Source organism: Panthera leo, chromosome B2 (assembly GCF_018350215.1).
Source record: "Panthera leo isolate Ple1 chromosome B2, P.leo_Ple1_pat1.1, whole genome shotgun sequence".
NCBI lineage: Eukaryota > Metazoa > Chordata > Mammalia > Carnivora > Felidae > Panthera > Panthera leo.
In genome coordinates this window covers 140,370,135-140,393,142 of record NC_056683.1, presented here as the reverse complement: position 1 = coordinate 140,393,142, position 23,008 = coordinate 140,370,135, and the positions used below count along the sequence as shown (strand labels likewise).

At 42.1% G+C, this 23,008-nt stretch overlaps 1 protein-coding gene across 8 annotated transcripts in view; it reads right to left on the bottom strand.

Moving 5' to 3' along the window:
• ARID1B (AT-rich interaction domain 1B) overlaps positions 1-23,008 on the bottom strand; it is a 447,597-nt gene that overhangs the window by 388,451 nt on the left and 36,138 nt on the right. For all 8 annotated transcript variants that reach the window (XM_042940136.1, XM_042940142.1, XM_042940137.1 and 5 more), the window contains exon 2: positions 6,917-7,111. In XM_042940136.1, coding sequence (XP_042796070.1) covers positions 6,917-7,111 — 195 coding nt within the window. The remainder of the gene's footprint in view (positions 1-6,916; positions 7,112-23,008) is intronic.

Sequence of the window (23,008 nt, the reverse complement as noted above, 5' to 3'; positions counted from 1 at the left end):
ATGTATTTTGAGTGAGTGTGTGTGTGTGTGCACAAGCAGGGAAGGGGCAGACACAGATGGAGAATCCTAAGTAGGTTCCATGCTCAGCAAGGCGCCCGACGTGGGGCTCAATCCCATAAACTGTGAGATCATGACTTGAGGCAAAATCAAGAGTCAGATGCCGAACTGAGCCACCCAGGTGCCCCCAAACCTGCTGTTTTTAAAGGACCCTAGGAGACTCTAACATTCAGCAAAGCTTGAGAACTACTGGCCTAAAATATGCCACTTATGCCACTTAATCATTGTAATTAGCGACTTCCGTGGTTGCTTGTGTCTCAAGGAACACTGAAGTAATGTGATTGGTTGATTTCACTGGTATCAACCGTTAACTTTATTTGAATTGTTTGAATTTTAACATAAATATCAGGGCACCTGGCTGGCTCAGTCGAAGGAGCAGGTGACTCTTGACCTCAGAGTCAGAAGTTCGAGCCCCAAGTCAGGTGTAGAGATTACTTAAATACATAAAACTTAAAAGACAATTTTAACATAAATATCACATTCAATGTTTCTTTGGTAAAAAACAAATAAACCAAATTTATTTAAAATATACTCGAGCAATTCTAATGTTACCTAAACATATGCTTAAAATTCACATCTCATAAATGAAAATGTAACAGAGAAGCTTAAGAGATATTTTAGTTGAAAGTCCATGAGTGTAAAATACCTAGAATTCAGATGTGAGTGAGAAAACAGTATAAGCTACAAGCAGAGAACAGGCACAATATACCACATATAATCTTTAGAATATCTAGAACAATGTGAATGTTCAGATAAAAAAAATATATCAGCATAGACTTTCTAATATAAAAGTAGCTATCCTAACTAAAATAAATCATCTCATTTTTTCATCACACATTCAAGTATAAAAGCTGCTCTTTGCTCATTTTTAGGGAAAAAGGCTAAGAATCCTAAAATTTCAATTTAACTTGAAATGTGATCTCTTCTAATCCTCCTCCTCTAAGAATGTCACACTGAATGCTTCAAGATATGCTTAAATTCAAGTACAATATAAAAAGTAAATAGAACCAGTTAAATTTCTGTATTCCAGAAATTTACATTTTAAGGAGCAAATAAAAATTACCGTACCTACAAATCTTTTCAAAAATATCCTCTTGGTACAAACATCCATCTACAGGGAACTTTGGCATCAAAGATAGTAGCATCTGCTATCTACTTGGAAGCAGAAATAGGAGGTGTGAATGTATTTTGTCGGTAAACCTTAAATACCTTCACGTTCACTGATGAAGAACTGAGGAAATCAAGACAGAATGTGGCCAACAAAAGGCCATTATTGATACAAATCTGCAAGCTGCTGAAAGGACTCCACACGTTTCAGGTGTACGAGCAGGTGCAGCTAGGCTCCAAGTTTTTTAGCACAGAACACGCTATTCACAAATGCTGTAAACAGCACAGTGAAAGGGATCTCTCTGCATTCACTGTTTTACTGGCCAAAACGTTTACCTTCACTTTACGCACCTGTTTGCTCATATACGTACATATATCTGTGTGCACATAAAATACATGTTGAATATACTGAATATGCATACACAGATACATTCCGTTGCACTAAGATCCCACTGTCACACAGACGTTCTGTTCTGTGTGTGTGCAAGCAAGCCCGTGCACACACAGGTGCAGGTGGGGGTGTCTTTGAGTGAGTGCAAACTATCAAAAACTTAAGGGTAAAACAGCCACTAGGACCCATTCTTCTCCATTATGTTAAGTCAAGCCTTCCTTTCTTATCCTATCACACCCCATTATGCTCCTTAAAAATAGGAACTCTCAGCTCTTTTTAGGCAAACCCAAAATTAAGCCCTGGTCACCGGATTCACATTTAGGATTCAGAGACTGAGTCCAAGCAAACGTTTCATGTCAAAAAAACTCTGGAAGTGTTACGTCTTTAACCAAGCCTCCCCACCCCATTAATCCCGACTTTTTAGAGACATTGTTCAAACCGGAACCAAACATAATTAAAAAAAATTTTTTTTAAGTTTATTTATTGATAGAAAGAGAAAGGGGGTGGGGGGTGAGGAATGTGTACCTAAGCAGGGTAGAGGCAGAGAGAGACGAAGAGAGAGTCTCAAGCAGGCTCCACACAGTCAGCTCAGAGCCCGATGGGGGGCTCAAACTCACAAACCACGAGACCATGACCTGAGCTGAAATCAAGAGTCAGATGCTCAACGGACCGAGCCACCCAAGCGCCCCTCAAAACATAATTTTAACTGTATTTTTAAAAGTAAATCTTTTTTACCAGAAGAGACTGACAATATAAAGTAACGCAGGTGGGAATCCTAGAACTTGCTTGGCTGCCTCAATAACCCCAAAGAAAACATTTATTTTAGCCAAACAATTGTAATGTTTGTCTCCTTTTAGAAACATCTGCTGCCAAAATAAACATTTGCATTGGAAGAAGTGTTTTGGCTGTTAAGATGGTACCAAATAAAATGTTTATGTTCTGAAATAAATATTTTACTCAAAAAACACACAGCAAAATAGACATCCAAGGAGTGCAGAAGATAAACTGAAGACACAAATGAGAATACCTATTGATTTCTAACACCTTTTTCAAAAGAACCTCAATTTTAATTAGGTTTTTATTTAGATTTAAAGTGATAAGATCAGATGGATCACTAATCTCTATTTAATTTTGCCAGAATATCTTTCAAAACAATTCCATGTTCTTATTGTTGTAAAGGTTTTCGCAACACAGATGCGTTTTTAAAACTAAAAAAGTTGTCGTTTTCCATTATAAAAGCACTCATAAACATAAATCTCTCACTTTGCCCTCTTTCCCTTTTCCTGGTTTTATAATGCCAACCGGCAATAGATTATACAAACTTCTGCAACAAGATAAAGAGAGTTAAAATATCAACCCACTAACCTTTGATAACTCAGGAAAAATCTCAGACTACATGCCGTAATTGAAATGTGCTTGACGTAAATAAATACACCCGCACTTCTGTGGCCTATTTTTCCTGGGTGCTATTTCTTTTATATGAAAATCTTTTTTAAAGCAAGTTGGCACAGACCTATGTATACATTTATGATCACAAAGGACAAGAGAAGTAAAACAAAACATTTGCTCACCCACATCCCTGATCCGGCAAAGGGTACCTTGGTATCTAAGTTTTTTACAACATCTGAAAAACTCAGCATCAGATTCTAGTAACCTTAAAGATTATACTTCCTCTGTGTTAGATGAAATCAACTGGTATACTTCTGTTAACCATCTCCAGGTTTGAATTCCAGGAGCCTAGAGGCAGAACATTCTCCACAGAGGCATAGAAAATTCATTTCCCCTCTCAGCTCAATAAAAACTCAAACAGGCTAGTTTTTAGGGCACTGTGCAAAACTAATCTGTTTAGCTATGTATTTGCCTGATGATGTGGGAGAATCAGCACGTGAAAGACCACAAATCTAGTTCCAGTTAATAAATACCAAAACGATGTACTATCATCCTATCATGCTCAAAGACCTCGTCGTGAGTATATTTCAAAAATAAAATTCTCACCATACACATCAAGAATCAGCAGGTTAACACTAAAATCAAACACTCAGTGGCCAGTACCTCCTTAATCTCAGAAACAAAAAGCAAGCACTGATACCACCCATGTTCAGTTTCATACAAGCATGGCCGTTCTTTCTAACAGAATTGTCATTTAAAATTCCTATCACAGGAGTGGAATGCTAGCCAGGAATCACACTGTGACCCCTGAGCCAAAGACAACTTACCACTCAGCTGGTAAGTGGGCAACTCAATTTACAAACTTGAATTCCTGCATTTTAATCCTTTGCAGAAATATACGAGCAATATTAAATGAACTGGATTCAGCTCATTAGAGGTTCACAAACCAAACACAGAAAGCTTTGGAGGCTCTCCAAAGCAAAGTCATGCCTAGGTGGTGATGTCCACTCAATAAAAACTCAATGTCATCATTATCTTTCAACTTTTTCCCTGAAAAACATGAGCAGCCATGACTACAAAAACGCTGAGCCAATGACATTAATACTAGGAGAAAACAGCACCAGCAGCCAATCACTGTGCCAGGACCTTGTCCATGGACAAATTGTAATTATCCAAAATTCACAAACAATGCAACTCAATGAGAATTCCTCACCAAAGAACACAGGCTAAACCTAACAAAATAAATGTGCTCTAATAACCTTTAGCCAATACCTTAACTATTTTTTTCCACTTCAAAGCTATTAGTTAGCCTATACCTGATCGCTTGAACTTGGTATTAAAAAGCTGTGTCTCCTTGAAAATGTTACACACATTCAAAAATGCATTCATAGCTATTTTTAGCCTTCCAGTTATCAAAACGAGATACTATATTTCAAGGCTATACTATAACTAAACGAAAGGGTGAAAAAACAGTACAGATTTCTTAGAACCTTTGATGATGATGAACTCGATACGGAAGTTTGACATTCTACAGTCAGGGCAGTCAGTTTCCTACCAGATACACTACTTTCCTTTCATTATCAGGAAGATCTGTCCTTAATCAGAATTAGATGTTTCTTCTGGTCTGCAGTAAAAATACCTAATCTAAAATCTTAATTAAAAATTTGCTGAAAAACTCGGTGAGTTATCTTCATCAACTTGTCCCTTCAAATAAATCCAAGAGTTCCTGTATTTCAAATCTAGGTAAAAGCCACAGGGATTTAAAAAACCCCAAAAAGCTGACAAAAGTAAAGTTACTTTATGTATTAGCATATGTCCTCTACTTCTAGCCTTACACATGAATAAAAAAAAAAAAAAATCGTAATCATTCTTTACACACCCTTTCCATTTGTTGGGATTTCCACTTTGGGACTGCAAACCGTGCCAATGTCGAAAGCCTGTGATAAGACTTGAACTCATTCAGAGAAAAAGATAAAGGAGCATCCAGGAGCTTGCCATGAACACCGCCTTTCGAAATGACTTTCCAATCTGACATGAGGAAAATACGGTAGAAAGAAGAGCCTGGGTGGCTCAGTCGGTTAAGGTCTGGTCATGATCCCATGGTTCGTGAGTTCAAGCCCCACCCACATCGGGCTTTGTGCTGATGTGCAGAGCCTGCTTGGGATTCTCCCTCTCTCTCTCTCTGCCCCTCCCCAACTTGTGCTCTCTCTCTCAGAGAGAATAAATAAACTTAAATTTTTTTTGAAAAAAAAGAAAATGCAGAAAAACAAGGAGTGGTTAGTAGCCACTTCTTCCCGCCAGGTCGGTCACTTCTTCCCTTCTGCCTCTACTCTTGCCCGTGGCCAGAGTTTTCCTACAGAACTATCAGCCCCCACGTGAGGTCATCTACGAAGGAGAATTAGGATTTTTGGCAGCTAGCTGCCTGGGCCTTCTTGCCTTCAACTAAAGGCAAATTAGGTTAAAATTCGAAGAAGGAAGAGAAAATCACATCTTACTTTTCAATCACGTACAAATTATTTCCCCCTTACCATTAGCAACCTCAGCTAAAGATGTTTTACTCTAGGCAGCAAAATATTGCTGGAAGAAAGAAGTCATGTTGAAAAAAATTAACAGAGCAATTAAGTGTGCAAGTGACGGAGAATTCCGGGCAGCCAATTTAATAAAGGACAGTAAGAACTAGTGACAGTAACAAAGGCTGTTTAAGGAACCAACAGCTAGGACTCAAAGGCTGAGCTACTTCTAAACTGCCCTCTAACCACTGTAAAATAAAAATATCACCGAAGGAGGGGCAAAGATGAAAAGGAAAAACAATATTCAGTCTATAAAGGAAAAGGCTCCCATGCAACTTAACGGACACAGCTCTGGAGTATCCACTTGACAGAGAGCAGAAGTCTGAGCCAATTTTTTCCCCCACAGATCATTTTTGGTTAAACACAGGGAAGGATCTGCAGAGAGGAAGTGTATGAAACCCTGGAAGAGGCTACTGGCAACACTGTGGAGTCACCTACCTGGAGGCGGTAAAATGCACACGGGTCCGCCCAATGCACCCCCCACTCCGTCCCCGATTAAAGACACGGTGTGGGAATTCAGTAAAACGCACATGGATCCTCCTAATGCACCCCCCCACCCCAACGCCCCCCCCCCGCCCCATTAAAGACACGGTGTGGGAATTTATAAATAAGGCTCTCTGGGGTTTCTAGTAATTAAACACCCTAACGAGTCTGAATTTAGTCTTTTCCTAATATCATGCTTCCTCAGGCCAACATTACAAGGATACACTCTCAGTATCCAAGAGACTATAGGTTTACTACTGCTGGAAAGTAGATGGGTATTTAAGGTAACTCCAACTATTTGATTCTAGAGAAAAATACTGAGTCGATAAAAGGAAGGAAGTCTTTTTTGTTTTAAGTAAAAACATAAAACCCATCAAAGGCTAAGAAAACAGATATATACCAAATCCTCTTATATGAAATTCATATGTTATTGAATAAATGCAAAATAACTTTTTGGGAGAATCCAAAACTTTTCTCAAAGATGATGCCATTTTCATGGTTATTTATTCTTTAAGTTAAAATGTCACCTTTAAAAATCTATTCACAGTTCAGAATCTGCCAGTCTGCCATCAGAAATGTTAGAAAGCCAAGTTCACGACAGGGGGTAGATCTATATAATTTGCTGCAAAATGATGACACTGCCTATCTTTCCAATACAGCCAGTAACACAGTAACAGCCCTCTACCAAACAGATGTTCTGTCCACTTTGTTCTAAGCAGCTCACTTTTCCTTCTTGAAAAGAAAAAAAAAAAGGAAACTGCACCCATGATTACTTGAAGAAACGATGATAATTAAAAGAGAGCAGAAAATCAGTGAAATGCCCCCTAACTCTCTCAGTACCAATCTTAGGTAGTCGGTAAAAGACAAAGACAAGAGGATCACCCATTTGGAGAGGGGTGGGGTAAAAACCAGCACAAACCTGCTGCTGTGGGTACTGCATTCCTCCCATGGCCCCTGGGGTCCGACCCTGGATGCTGATTGGATAGCGCTGTGGCCCTGGGGGACCGTAGGAGCCTCCGGGGTAAGGGCTGCTCTGCTGAGGCTGAGAATGAGGGTTACTGCCCATCCCATATAACTGCGGCCTCTTCATCACCATAGGATCCATTGGGCTGCCCTGTGAAGAAAGAAACAGACACAGATTTAAGTCATGATTTACTACAAAGGCAGAAACTGTTACACTCACATATATGTTAAAAACACAACTATCCTTACTTTTGAAAATATTAAAAACATACAATACACACAAGTATCATATCATTATGTTGTATATAACACCTGAGATGAATATGCTCTAGGTCAATTATTGCATTAAAAAAAAAGTAATAATAACCTGGCAAATAAAAACCCAGAAGAACATTTAAGAAAAATACCTAGATGGCTACACGACATTTATTTTTTTTTTTGTTTACTTTTAGGGAGATTTTAACAATTAAGAGGGATCCGGTGTAAACCAGAGAAGGAAAGAGTCTGCAGAAAGAAAACATTTGCATCTAAAATCCTGCTGTACATATAGGAATGAGCATGATCAGTTAATCTCACCCAGCTCCTCTTAGCTTTAAGTATACTGAGTGGTTCGCAAGGCTTTCTGACTTCAAAGTATTCTTAGAACAACGACTTTGTTTTGGACCTGAATCTGGAACTCCTGATCAAACATTAATGCATCTGAGTGCTCATGAGAAAGTGAAAGGGTAGATTTTAGATAATACAGAATGTCTAGGGTAAAAAGTTTCAAAGACTACTAGTGTGCATGAATAGGCTCCCAGACTATGAGTCACAAGCCACCTTCCCTATGTCAGTATCTTAACCAAACATAACTAGTTCAAAACTAGACTCTTAAGTTTTATTTTTGGTTTAGTGAGTCAGCCCATGAGCCTCAGGGCCAAGGCCATTCAGCAGAGCCAGAACTAGAGCCTCAGCTGGGGCTTTCTTGCCCTGGGTGCTTCAAAGGAGCAATGCAGTGGTGGGGGAAGTCCCTCCCCAAGGGGCTAAAAAGGCCTGCAGCATTCATCCAACGATCCTTCTCGCCTGCCGGCCGGCCTTCCTTCCTTCCTTCCTTCCTTCTTTCCAAAACCATATATTGATTCCTACTGCATGCCAGACTCTGTAATATATATGAAAACTCTCCAGAAGGCTCAAAGATTAGCAGAATAAATGAATGAAGAAGTGCCAGGCTCAAGGTGGGGAGGGACAGGGCGTAGAGTGCCGTAAGGCAGAAGCCGCAGCAGAAACCACAGGCTCAACGGAGCCGAGCTTCCTGGTGTGGACAAGGAAACATAAGCAGTTCAGATCCAGATGAAGCAGGAATTTGCAAAGAAGCTGAAGCAGGCGGAAGCCAGTACGAGGGTGAGCCTTACAAGTCAGCTTCGGACTGCATCCGGGGGATGAACCACCGGGTGCTTTCAACAGAGAGAACGATAATCGGCTCCAGCTTTCGGAAGGACTGCTCTCAGGCAGCTGGCTGGAACCAGGGTGGGCTGCCGCAGCGGGCAGGCGAGCTGAGGTCCTAAACTGGTAGCAGTGGTGGGAGAAAGCGAGCCCGGATTCCAGTGACAGGATGGGGATGCGGCACCACTTGGAGACTGAGTGAGTGACGGGAGAAGACAGGAGTCCAGGGTGGCTTAATAGATGGTAAGACACCAACTGAGAAGGAACGTGTGGCGGCACAGGCAGATCAACCGTCTCCCCCATGCCAGAGGGAGCCTTCAGTATGCTACGTATGAAATCTGAGCTTCCTACAGGAAATCCAGTGGAAAACATCCAGAAGGAAGGGACACAATACATTTGTAGCTTGGGGAGTAAGGGCTGAGCTACAATAACAAACGGGGGAAAGTCAGCATATAGAGGATATATGCTCCTGGAAAGGCGGTGATTTTTCTGTTTTACTCACCACTGTATCTCCAGGATGTAAGTCAAACAGTGCACCTGGCACACAGCAAAATGTTCAGTGACTACTGGATGAGTTAATCAACAGGAAGCATATAAAACCTCAAGAACTTTATCTAGGAAGAGTAGATGAACAAAAGAGCAATGCATAGAGGACAAAACTCTAGAGAATATCACCATTTAAGGGAAAGAAGGAGCCCACAAAGAAGCCAAAAGAACAGTCGGAAAATACAGGCTCTAGAGTATGGTGTCATGGAAAAGAAGGGAGTCGTGCCTCGAAACACGACAGGCATGCCAAATGCAGCCCAGGTGTCCAACAGGTGAGGGCAAAACCCTGCTCTGTACCCGACGACTAGAAGGTAACTGCCGAGTCTGGCCAGGGCAGCCTCATCACAGAGGTGAGGGCAGTAACCAAAAGACAAGGAACTAAGCCAGGAATGGGAGGTGAGAGAGGTGAGCCGGGAGCACAGACCCAAAACCCAAGCTGGGGAAGCTCCGTGACAGCCGGTCTTCCCTCCCACCCGCACCCCAGCCCAAGGCCGCAAGCAATCTTTCCCCTCCTTCCTGCACGTCTGCTGTGTGCAGCGGGCCAGGCCCCGGAGAAAATGAACACGCATCAGGGGCTGTCCTGGGGAAATGAGCGATCCACTGAAGCAGACGGGCTGAACAGGGACTGCAATGCCCCCAGTGGACACCCTAAGTGGACCGTGCAGCGGACCCTCAGCGGGTCTGTGATGGGCTGTCACAAAGCCTTCCTGTAGGGAAGCTCAGGTCTGAGGGATTCGTAGGAATCTGCCAGGAACTGATCTCACCTGAACGAAAACGTGGGGAGGCCAAACAGTTCGGCTCGAAATTCACAATTTCATGGGCTTGTAAGTGTGTTACTCTCACCCGTCAAGGAAATTTTGTACTTACGATGACAGAAGTTTCTCAAACAATACACTGATGTTACACCACCTGTGCTGACTTCACAATTCAACACACAAACATGTATGTTGACACACTGTAACAAAACTAAAATCGAGCATTGAGAATTAAGTTTTCCCAGAATCATATAAATTAAAATGGGTGCCTAAAAAAAGCAAAATGTAATTCTTTCCCACACTTTCTTTGAAAAGATAAAATAAAACTTTCTATGGAAGTGTGAAAATCAAGGCTGAGCTGGTGATTTCAGAATCCGCACAGTGAATGAATGGCCAACAGAGAGGCTGAGTAAATCAGATTTCAGGCTAAATTTCTAATACGGGGCCCTGAGGCAGCCCTATCTCCACATTCAATCTGGATTAGCCAGGGCAGAGGAAAGGTCTACTTATTTCACTTTAAATAGTGCACGATCCAAACTGGCTTAATTAAAGCAGAAATTTAAAATGGAAAAATGATTGGAATGTCTATATTTTAATGCTACAGATAACAGTGCAGGAAATTCATCTTATCAGTGACTAAAACTGTTTCGTAATATCTATCTCATCACTGCCATAAACTCTCACAGTCCTGCTTAAAATTCAGTTAATTTGCACCCATGTCAAAAATGTTAGCTTAACCCTGAGATTTCTGAAAATCTAAAGCGTGAAATACACACATTATCTGTACCTCTCAAAATGCATCTAATACCTTTCAGTGAGACTTCAGATATGAAAACAGATACTTATACAGTGCAAATTATTTAATTTTAACCTTCTCGCCTTATGGCCTTGTGTTAAGTACACATCCACACCCCAAATTCATCCTGCTGCATATTCTTGCTATTTTTAACATTAAATAAATAACGGGATATTTCAACCCCTGCTTTTTACTACTATCTCCTTAAAGAAACCAAAGACCAAATCAAATCTAAGTCTTTTCCAAAAAAACATAAAGGCCAGGTCACTTCTCATATTCAGTTCTAACCCAAAACAATTTTACATTTTTATCATCTACACTTGAGATGATCTATTCCTGAGTATCAGTATTTTCATTTCTCATATAAGACATTTGCTGTATCAGAGACATCGTCCACATTTAAAAAGTCCTCAAATACTTTTCTAAATATGTTACTCCAAACGGGTTTTCCCTCTCAGATACCATTCCACAACTGCCGATTCCTGAACTTCGGTTCTGTAAATTAAGACAAGAGCTTTGAAGCCTATGGTAAGTACTGCCCACTTTCAAAGAGCTCAACACAACTCGTGTAGGTTTGTAACTCAACGTCTCATGCGATTTTGTTTCTTGATAAGACTTTCTCATAACCCCTCCTTTGTTCAAATAAGTTTTTGTAAATATACGTATGTATGAGTTATTTACCATACATGCACGCACGTGCACACACACTCTCCTAAATCTTCTGGGAAGCCGTCACATCCTACGTCACATCCTACCTACATCCTCCAAAATCCTCAGAAGGTTCTCCATTCCTAGGACGACCACACAAGAGTACAGTGTATATTTTTTAAATATGTATTTGATATAAATTCTAGACAATCCAGGTGGCACGGTTAGGCTGTATTCTAGGTTACAGAGGTTTGCAGAGGCCGGCCTGAGAATCCAACTACCCTTTTAAAGATTACCCAAGTTAAAGAACAACTCACTTCTATACCTTTGGTGTACTTTAGGTACACTTGGTGCTTTTTACACTTACTCCTTCATTACCCACCTTCCAGAGTACACGTACATATGTACTTACAATAAAGACATCTATGTAATTTGTTTACTACTGGATATCCAGTTAAGGAGATGCTTTATTAGTAGTTTCTTTCTGAATATAATATTTCACAAATTGAAGAAAGGCACTGCCAAAGCCACCGAAAGAACTCTCCGCATTTTTCTGATCTCCAATTGTATCTATGTATCTGGATTAAGTAACCGCTTAGAGAAAGAAACTCTTCCCATTTCAACCATTATCTGGGAAAATGTTCTAAATTACCAGCAACTTAAGAAAACTTCGAAGTAACATTCCATTACCTATAAAATGAAACCCAATTTGAGTAAATGAGTGTTTGTATTGGTAGGTTTTGTACCCACTAACAGGTTTCTTACCACTACTCTTTCTGAGAGATCATATGACAATAAGCTTTAACCAAAAGCTTTCAACACTGTGTCTTGCTCCAACTCTAATACTCTCTCTCAAGTGGGGCGGGGTGCCACTTATCCAAATCCGTCCCAGCGACAAGATTCCTCATACTGACGGGACACGGCACGGTCCAGGGAAGGGAGGGTGGGCTTAGCTGCCGAGCGGGACCCTCACCCTTATCCCCCCCCAATTACCACCACTGTAGAACCCTGAATATATATGTTGCTTATTTCTTGGTCTTCTACTCACTAAATGGAAGAAATAAAACCGACCTCACAATAAATGTGAAAGTCAAATCAGTAAGACCAGTAACAGTTCTCAGAACCACTTACACCCACTGTCCGAAGAAGAAAACTCGAGCGACGATCCTAGGATGTGGGAACGAGCCACAACAAATGAGCACCGTGGAACAGAGACACGGAAAAGGACATATGAAACAATGTCAAGTGTTTAAGAGCGATGTGCATGAATTACAGCCATGTGAAAACTCGGCTGATAAGGATCAGAGCCAGCCACAGTGACCTGTAACTCGTGGCTGTCATATCATGAAGCAATCTATGTTTACTTTTCTGCGATAATGTCTAAATATAAGCCTAAAATGCTTTTTTTTTCCCCCAGGCGTGCTGCAAACATGACTATGGTTTGCTACAGGGCGGGGGTGGGTGGGAGACACAGCTGATCCGCATTCGCCCTCCCCCGGCCCGGCACCCACACTCCCACTCACAGCACTCACCAGCAGGGAACGGCCGCTGGTCCTCCTTCGGGGGCTGCCCCTGCTCTCCTCTCTGTGTAGCCCCAGGCTCACTCAAGTCCCGGTTCAAGGACAGCAGAGCGTCCCCCTTCACCACACCCCAGAAACACTGTCTATGGGACGGACCCCGAAATCTCTCCTACGCCGCTGGTAACAGACTTCTGAGTTGCCTCGTGTTGTTATGGAACTCGTGTACGAGTTTTTCATTTCTCAGGTGTTCCTTCTTACCTCCCAAGTAGTCTAGAATGGCAATGCCCATGCTCCGCAGCTCTGTATGTGTGTCTCACTTAGCACACCGCACAAACGACCTAGATTGTGCTGACTCAGGAACTCCACGGAATGAAGGCTGATGGCATAAAGTAAAACGTTCTCGAAAATAAAGTGTAACAAACTCCCTGGCCAATTTCTACCTTGATTCTGTCTGTACACATAAGCAGAAGACATGTAAGAAGCCAATGATGATATACAGTGCAACATTCTTGGTCAAGCTCTTCTAATGGCATTAACATCAGTTTAAATCAAACACAGAGGCGCCAGGCACTAAAGACTTTCCTTCATCTCATAAACGTACCTATTTATGTACATATTCCTCCTCAGGCCAGAAAACCCCAAGACCCTCAGTTTCCACTGCCACCACCACCACAGAATCCCACCGCCCAGAAAACTCTCCATCCCAGATGACATCATGGGGGCCGGGAGTTGTGGGGACCTGCCCGGGGCTGCGGAACTCGTGCAGAGCGGAGACCAGGAGAGAAGCGTCCTGACTCAGGCCCACAGTCCCCTCCTCTGCAGCATGCATCCACATAGGCCATGAGACTGAAGCAGGGAAAAATGCACCCAGCATCTAACACCATTGTGCTTTTACTTATACTAATAATGACAAGACGGTAACGTGTATGAGGACCTGAACCAAAACCCTGGAACTTCGAATCTGAGTATCGACACATTGGAAGTTCTCCTTGTCGATACAGGAATGTTTGCTACGTTCTACGATGGTAAGGGAAGGACCAAGAAGTGGAATTCTAAGACATTAGTCATGGCAGAAAAGGCTGTTGTGGGGTGCCTGGTTGGCTCCGGCGGTTAGGCATCTAATTTGATTTTGGCTCAGGTCATGATCCCATGGTTCAAGGGTTCAAGTCCCGCATCAGGCTCTGTGCTGACAGTGTGGAACCTGCTTGGGATTCTCTCTCTCCCTCCCTCTCTGCCCCTCTCCTGCTCACTCGTTCTATCTCCCTGTCTCTCTCAAAATAAGTAAATAGATTTAAAAAAGAAAAACAAGAGGCTGTTTTGTTGTTGGCTCCAAGAACCATGGTGCCCTCTAACCACGATGCCATCTGCAGTGTGAGAAGAGGGGCAGGGACGCACCAAAATATTCATATACGGACTTGGAGAGACAACCACGGTGAGTATTTTTGGTTTGAGTTTCCTTCAGGCAAGTTACATAGAACATACATATGTGTGGAACCACAGAGTGAAACTTGAAAGAAGAGAGAAGGTAAGGGGATGAAGGGAAAAAATTGTAAAAATAGGACTGTAGGAAATTTTTATGTGTGCAGTTTTTATCTGAAAGAAACATGTTTTGATGTGTAATTTTAAATAAAGAAGTTTGTCACATATACATTATCATTACACAGGACAGGAGCAGAAGACACAATATTTTTTCCTAATTATATTCTACATTTAAAATACCACTGGATTTTCACTTTCCAGAATTAAGATTAGCCATAAAATATTAATATGCTGTTACATATATATAAATTAACTCCATAAACTACCAATAAAAAGTAACATTCAAAAAAAAGTACCATGCAGAAGAAGCTGAATCTTAACTCAGGGATACTTTAAAAAATGCATCTATGATGTATGTCTATCCCAAATACAGTCTATAATGTCAGAGGTCAATGAAATATCCTCGAAAAACCTATCCAAAGATCCTCCTGACCTCCATTATCAAATAATGACCAACATCTACCATGCACTTCCAAAGTACTTTAATACACGTTCACTTGATCACAATTCTTAAGATACTCTGGATAAAGGATTCAGCAATGAAACAAAGCATCTGAGAACAGAAAAGAACCTCATTGGTTCATAGGTGATGTATGTATGAACCCCCTAAGTGTCTACAACCATGAATGTTATTAATTCCTTTCTTCTCTATAACAAAAATCTGTTCCTTGTGATTTACATCCATTGGTTTTACTTAGATCCTTTTGCAGAAATTTGAAGACAGCTATATCTATTTCCTTTTTCTGAGCAAAATATGCCAAACCTTGGTCCCCTTAATACAAAAGGGACTTGCTCCTTTTTCCCAGAGCCTATCCTGGTACTAATGTGGGCTTGGATCTCTGTGCTTGTTTGGTGGCCCCATCACACCTTTTTTTTTTTTTTTTAATTTTTTTTAATTTTTTTTGAGAGACGGGGGGTGGGGGCAGGGGGGAGGGACAGAAAGAGATAGGGAGAGAGAGAATCTTAAGCAGGCTCCAATTCCAGCATGGAACCCAACTTGGGGCTCGATCTCATGAATGCGAGATCGTGACCTGATCAAAATCAAGAGTCCGATGTTTAACCGACTGAGCCACCCGGGGGGCTCCCCCATCACACTCATGATCCATCCCATCAGATGTAATGAAACCCACTTCTCCCCTCTTCTATTATAACGTTGATTAGTTGACTCTAGTGGTACAAGTTTGTCTGTATCTCTGCTTATTTTCATTTTGCTTATTTCTGGTCACCATTCCAGCCTGGCGTCTAACATATTAACTGTATTTCCTATCTTGACATCAACCACCAATTAAATCAGCATGCCATTTCCATGTCTTTGCCACTGTCACTGACAAAATTATTGAAGAGGTCAAGGAAGCAGACAGAGCCTTCAGCTAACCACCAGTGCCATTTTTAAAGACTGACATAAAGCCAGGCATCAGCATTCTTGGAGGAAGGTCCTCATTATAAACCTTAGGAAAATCCTTTGCACTGATGCACAGAACTCTGCTGATTCACTTACAGTGCTTACTATGCAAGCACAAACACCTGCCTTGAGTGACCACCTCTTCCCTGCTTCAAATCCCTCCATCTTTTTCATATAAAATAAACAGTCCATGGTTTAAAAAAAAAAAAACAACACTTAGAATTCTAGACAAAAAAGGTATAAGGGAATGGCAGGGAGTTTAGAGTCCGACAGACCTGGTGTGTGAGTCCTACCTATACAACTTACTAGCTGTGTAACTTAGGTTCCCGTCTAACAGTAGGTCATGTTCACCTCTTGTGTTGCTGGGGGATTAAATGAAGTACCACAGGATTTATCACATAGCAATAGCTTCCAAAATCTTCTTTCTTTTCCTCTTAACAAATTAGCAAATGGAAGTCAGGGTGAAATCACTCCGTAATTTACTTATTTTCTTGTCTCCCAGCACACTGTTAATTAAAGGGAAAAATTTTGTTTTATTCATCTTTGTATACCTAGCACTGAGCACAATGCCTGGCATAGTTAACATGTGTTGGACAGAAGAAGCAATGACTTTCTCAACACCACATCGCCACTTAAATAGGACTCTAACTGGAACGAAGGCTTCTTGACGGTCAACAGTACAAGAGGTAAAGAATCAAGCATCATTGCACACAAAGCTTCACTTTTCACAAGTTCAGATAAAGCCACAGCTTCCATGACTTCCTCATGTCTGTGTCCCCCAAACGTGTCTCCCTTGGCTGATTCCCTGAGCCCCAGAGCTCTCTACCCAACTGCCACCCAACATTCCTGCCCGGGTGCCTAGTACCCTCCCCACCCGTTTCTGACCTCAGGGAAAGACACTCCCCATTCAGATGTACCGGTTAGGGTCCCAGGACCCATCCTGACTCCTTCGTGTCCCACCACAGACATCCCTCACCAAGTCCCACCCCAGCTGGACCCATCACTGCTGCCAAAGGGAATCGCCCCCTCCGACCAGACTGGCCTCCACGGGGCTCTAAAAAACCACCTACTTTCCCACCACCGGGCCTTCGACTGTGCCGTCCCCTCCACGTAGGAGCTCTATGCTCCTGGAGAACTCGGCCCTACTGTCCTGTCCTCAGACAAACCCTCCCTGAACGCCAGAGTGAGGCAGGACTCCCCTCAGAAAACACTGTGCTTTTCCTTCATGGCCCTCAGGAAAGCCTGCAAGAACATCTATTTGAGTGACTATTTGATACATGTCTGTCTCCCCAGCTAGACTGTCCCACAGGAACAGGAATGATGAAGTGAGAAGAAAAATATTAAACCCATTTAGAGCTATCATCCAGATTCCACAGAATCAAGTCCAGAAAATAAGACTGCTTTCGTTCCCCACTTTGGGGCAGATTTTTATAACCTGGGAAAACCTATTATTTGCCTAATCCCCCAAGCTCAGCAACTTCTTAAGTCAATTCAGTGAGTAAATTACTGTCTGCACCATACTTTTAAATTTAATTTAGCAAATGTAATAATTGTATGAACCCAAGTATGTATGTATATGTGTGTGTATAAATATATATGTGTATATATACATACATACACACACACACACATATATATGTATTTTTTATTTCAAAATTAGATTAGATCTAAAGGGAATATCAAAATAGTAACGGTATATATTTCTATTTTCCTGCAGATTTGTTATTCTCAGCGCCCAAAAAAAAAAAAAAAAAAAAAAAACTGTACAGCTATTACCATGGCTTTGACAATTTCTAAAATTTACATCTCTAAGTAGGCACTATCATTCATATTCATTGTGTCACAACTGACAACTTAGTAGCAGGCTTATTTAAGAAAGAAAAATCATATAGTATATTTCCCATATAAATACAGATTTAAATCAAGAAAGGAAGCTTTTGTAAGAGTATGTTAAATTTTGACTTCATCACTTTTAGCTGTGTAATGCTGAAGAAAGTCACACTTCACCTCTCTGCATCTCAGTTAACACATCTAAACACCAAGAACACTGCCACTCTCACTGTAGAGTTACAGAACTGGAGATCCTATAGTTAAGTCCTTGGCACAAAACAGGCTTTTAATAGGGATAGATTTTATGATCATCATTATTAGGTGGAAGTGTAACGTCAGAATAATCACCAAGAGGCACGGATACCCTCCACCCCTCCACTAATGTGCAGGCGAGAGAAACGCTGCTAATCAATCCTAGTATTCATTCTCCCGAAGTCCAGTAAGCCTCAGAATCTTCCACCCTGCACAGCTGCAGGGAGCCACTACCAATTATCAGATTCTGCAAACAAGCAGAAACTAACATGCTGTGTCTACCACAACGGGAAAAGCATAACGTTTGACATTGGGTAGACCTGGGTTCATAATCCTCTCCTGCTGCTGACTGGCCACGAAACGTCGGGTAAATTCTTCCAGTGCTCTAAGCCACAGTTTTCCCATCTTTCAAGTGAAGATAATACCTCCCTCAAAAAGACAACCGTTCTGAAGATGTCTGGCGTGTGATTTGCATCCAAAAATAATTCCAAAGACATGGCAGAGCAGCACCTGAAGACAGACCGCGAAGTTCCTGGTTTCCCCAGCAATCGCCGTGGTTGCCATCTCGCCTCTTTGAAACTATTTCATTAACGTTTTAAAATTAACGACTTCAAAATTGCATTAAAGAAAATACCGATAGAAATATCTGAAAGTTAACAACTGACTTACCAATCTCTAGACAAAGAGTGCCTGCCTACACAGACCGCCAGCCCCCCGTGTAAACATGCTTTCCGGAGGCACGACCCCACAAAAGACCCACTTTATCAGAGCCATGATTAAGTGAAAGCATATACTGGTGGCAGTGTAATGTGACTGTCCAAAGAAAAAAAAAGTTAATATGACTAATACACAGTTGACCCCTGTACATCATCGGAGTTTGGGCACTGACCCCACACAGAGTCAAAAATCCACATGTAACTTTGGACTCTCCAAAAACTTAACTACTATTAGCCGACCGTGGACCAGAGGCCTTGCCAATATCTTAGTCTATTAACATGTATTCGTGTATGTATTGTATGTTCTACATATATATGCTGTATTCTTACAATAAAGTAAACCAAAGAAAATGTTTTGAAGAAAATCATAAGGAAGGGCACCTGGGGAAGGGTCAGTCAGTCGAGCATCTGACTCTTGGTTTCAGCTCAGGTCATGATCTCATGGTTTGTGGGATCGGGCCCCACTTCCAGCTCCTGCTTGGGATTCCTTCTTTCCCTCTCCTTCTGCCCCATCCCCACTCACGCTGACGCTTTCTTTCTCTCTCTGTCTCTCTCAAAATAAATAAACTTAAGAAAAACCATAAGGAAAAAATACATTTACAGTACCGTACTGGATTTAGCAAAAAAAAAAAAAAAAAAAAAAAAAAAAAAAAAAAAAAAAAATCCACGTATAAATGACCCTTGTTTAGTATACACTGAAAAAGGGCAATTAAATGCATATATAATAATTCCTAGGCAGGATCCCACACTGAAGGAAAGAAGATTGCTATAGAGATGCTATTTGGACAGCAGACAAAATCAGAATAGGGACTGTAGTTCAAGTACTGCACCCAAGTTAAATATCCCAACGGTGCTAACGGCCCTGGGGTACGTAAAAGAACCACCTCATCCCAGGAAATGCACTCCAGGAAATACACTCCAGGAAAATCACTGGCACTGTTAAGGAGTAAAGGGGCAGACACATGCAACCTACTCTCAAAAGCTCCTGAGAAAAGACATTGTAGGTAGATCGGTGGGCGGGTAAAAGTAAATGTAGCAAAATGTTCAAAACTGATGTATCAAAGTAAAAAGTATAGGGGACCTCTCTGCACTATTCTTGAGACTGTCCCGTAAATTTGAAATTATTTCAAAATAAAGCTAAAAGAAGGGGGCAAAAAGAAACTGAAAAACCGGAATAATCACTGTATCTTTTATCTACAAGTAGGGCCCTCAATGACCACACAGTGTCACTGGGGCCTCTGGCACCACTGGGGAGGGGGCCCTGTGAGGAGGAACGTTGGGGAAAAGAAACCTAGAGAACCAAAAGAGTCAAAACACCAGAAGCGTGCACACAGAATAAAAGAAGGGTACGTGGTCAGATATAACTGGGGAGGAGTATGGGGCTGCAGTACTTTCCCTAAATGTACTAAAACTGGCAAAACACAGATTTTAACTTTTTTTTAAGTAGGCTTCATGCCCAGCACAGAGAGCAACACAGGGCCAAACTCACAACCCCAAGATCAAAACCTGAGCTGAGATCAAGAGTCAAATGCTTAACCAACTGAGCCCCCTGACTATATATTTTAAATACTTGTTAAAACATAATCCTAGGAAGGAGCGCCTGGCTGGCTCAGTCAGAAAAGCACTCAACTCTTGATCTTGTGGTGGTTACGTTCAAGCCCCACGTGGGGTGCAGCGATTACTAAAAAAATAATAATAATAAAGTTTTTTTTTAAAAAAAGGAGGTTCTTATTTATTGTGTTTAATTTTTTAACGTTTATTTATTTTTGAGACAGAGAGAGACAGAGCATGAACAGGGGAGGGTCAGAGAGAGAGGGAGACACAGAATCCCAAGCAGGCTCCAGGCTCTGAGCTATCAGCACAGAGCCCGACGCGGGGCTCGAACTCACGGACTGTGAGATCATGACCTCACAGGGCTCGAACTCACGGACTGTGAGATCATGACCTGAGCTGAAGTCGGAGGCTTAACCGACTGAGCCACCCAGGCGCCCCTTAAAAAAGGGAGGTTTAAAAAAAAAAAAATGATCCTAGGAAGCTTACACACACACACACACACACACACACACACACACACACACACACAATTAATTAAAAAAAAAAAAAAAAGAAAGAAAGACCTTCCAGGTTAAAACCCTGCTCTGCTTAGAGACCCTTCCCCACAAATTACATTTCCAAGTTAGCAGCCTCAACCTTCAAGATGTAATAAAGGCTTTTCTGCTTCCTCAGGTTTCTTACTATACTTTTTAAAAGATCTCCAACCAGCTTTAAAGATGTAAATGTACCATCTTTAACCAGAAAACCTCCCTTATTTGTTTCCGTAACTTTCAAAATGTGCTTTCATAACACCCCACCTTCCCCATGGGACCCTGCTCCCTGCTCAAAGGATGTAAACAGACCTGGTTCTCTAGCAGTGCCTCCTAGGGCAGGGCAGGGCAGGGCGGGGCAGGGCGGGGCGGGGCGGGGCGGGGCGGGGCGGGGCGGGGCAGGGCGGGGCAGGGCGGGGCAGGGCGGGGCAGGGCGGGGCAGGGCAAGGCCACCCCCCACCCCCCCCCACCCCCGCATCCAATTGTCTCGTTTAAAATAAGGAAAGCAACTATCCAAATGAAAACATTGCCAGTGTTTTAAATCTCAGTACAAATACAAAAGGTGAACTATCCCCAAACTGTGGTTGACAAAGCTTCCGTTGGAGGAAGGAGAGGGTTCAGAGACGGCCAACTAATCGCCAACGAAGTAACGGCTGAAGTGCTTGCTGTGCTAGGTGGAGCCTAACTCTCCAGCGCTCCAGCCATCAGGCCTTCTTTGGTACAGCAGAGTGGGGTCAAATACAGAGTCTGGAACCAAGGCTGCCTGGCCTGCATGGCAGGTCCCCATTAACTGTGTGATCTCAGGCAAATTGTGCTAATTCTCTGCACTTAAGCTTCCTCCTCTGAAAAGTTAGCATAATACAGCCACCTCGTAGTATGCTTGTAGTATGAAAGAACACAGCAGACCCAAAACACAGTGCCTGGCACACACTAACTGCTCAATTAAGCGTGAGAGCTTGTTACTCCTGGGCAATTCCACCCCTGTGAGCCTTACAACTCCTCACGTGAAGTGAGGGATTGCAAGATGAGCCCTTACAGCCCCTTCCATTCTAGCATTCTGTAATCCTAGAATCATCCCTCCTCCCTGCCAGAACTTCCAACTGTCGTGGTGAGAATCAAAAGGAATGTGGACAGTTAGACATACTTCTCCTTTCTGCCTCATTCATTGACTAGAAATCTTATCGATAAACTGCTCTACAAGTCAAAAAGGCAGGGAAAGGGCTACAAAGAGGTCCAAAGAACTCAAAACCCAGAAGTTCAACACCCAAAGAATCAAGGCTCACCTTAGGGTGCCACACCTGCCGTCTGCCAAGTCTTCAACAACGAACCTACAATGAACCTTCAATGAACCTTCATTCGACAATGAAGCCCCTCTACACACCTCTGTGCCAATGCACTAAGGCACACCCTTTTCTAGAATGCCCTTGCACCCCACACGCCTTTGGCAGCTGTAAACTTTAGCAACTCTTTCTAACCCCCAAAAGTACTACCAGATAAGGTATTCTGCATTCTCAGGGCTCCCACCATATGCTGCCACTATCTCATTTAACAGATACTAAACGGCTATCACAACCACTTGTAACTATGCTTACGGGGCCTCTCGTCAGCAAGCACCTTAGGGGCAGAAATGGGGTCTTCCTCATCCTAACTCTCCTCATAGCCCCCACCTTCTCATACACAGTGAACAATCACTGTTCCTGTTACTTCATTAATAAAAAATCAAAACTAAAGAAACTCAAGTGCACCTTAACCCTTCCCTCCCTGGGCCACCCTCTCCTAAATAATACTGGACCGCCTTCTAGACGCGTCAGCTCTAAGTAATGAACACTATGACACCGGATCTCAAGTCTGGCTTCTAACAGGCACTTAACGAATGCTTAGTGTATGAACGTGAGAAGGACATCCAGCTGTGTCTCCTATTCCAAAGTACGACTTCTCCAGGATTCAGATTATAATGCCCCACATATTGGCATTTTTTATTTCCAGCCTCGAATGTTACTATTTCTAATATTCTTACAACACCATTTCCCAAACTATGTTTATATAGCTGTTCCTGTAATTAAGAATGGGGAATCAGAGATGGGTCTGACCCAGGACCCTACACCTCCAGGGACACAGCAGCCTCGTGGGGACAAAGTAGTCTCTATGCCCAGCCTGGGGCTCAAACTCAGAACCCCGAGATCAAGAGTTGCACGCTCTACCAACTGAGCCAGCCAGGCGCCCCTATTCTGTTCATTCCTGATAGAGGTATATAAAATCTACTTTGATTGTGGGTTTGCTATTTTTTCCTATTTTTTTTTTAAATCAGTTTTGCTTTATATACTTTGAAGCTATGTTGTTAGGAGCATAAACTTTCATGACTATTATAAAAAAAAGAATGGAAAATGTCTATAAAGCAGATGCCACTCTTTAAGATTCAGAATATATGTTAGCATAATAAAAGTCTAAAACATCATACATAGAAAAAAAGACCTGTTAAACTTGGTCGTACCCAAACCTGTCTGGGCAAGTTTTTGGTTTTTAAGTAGAACACAGAAA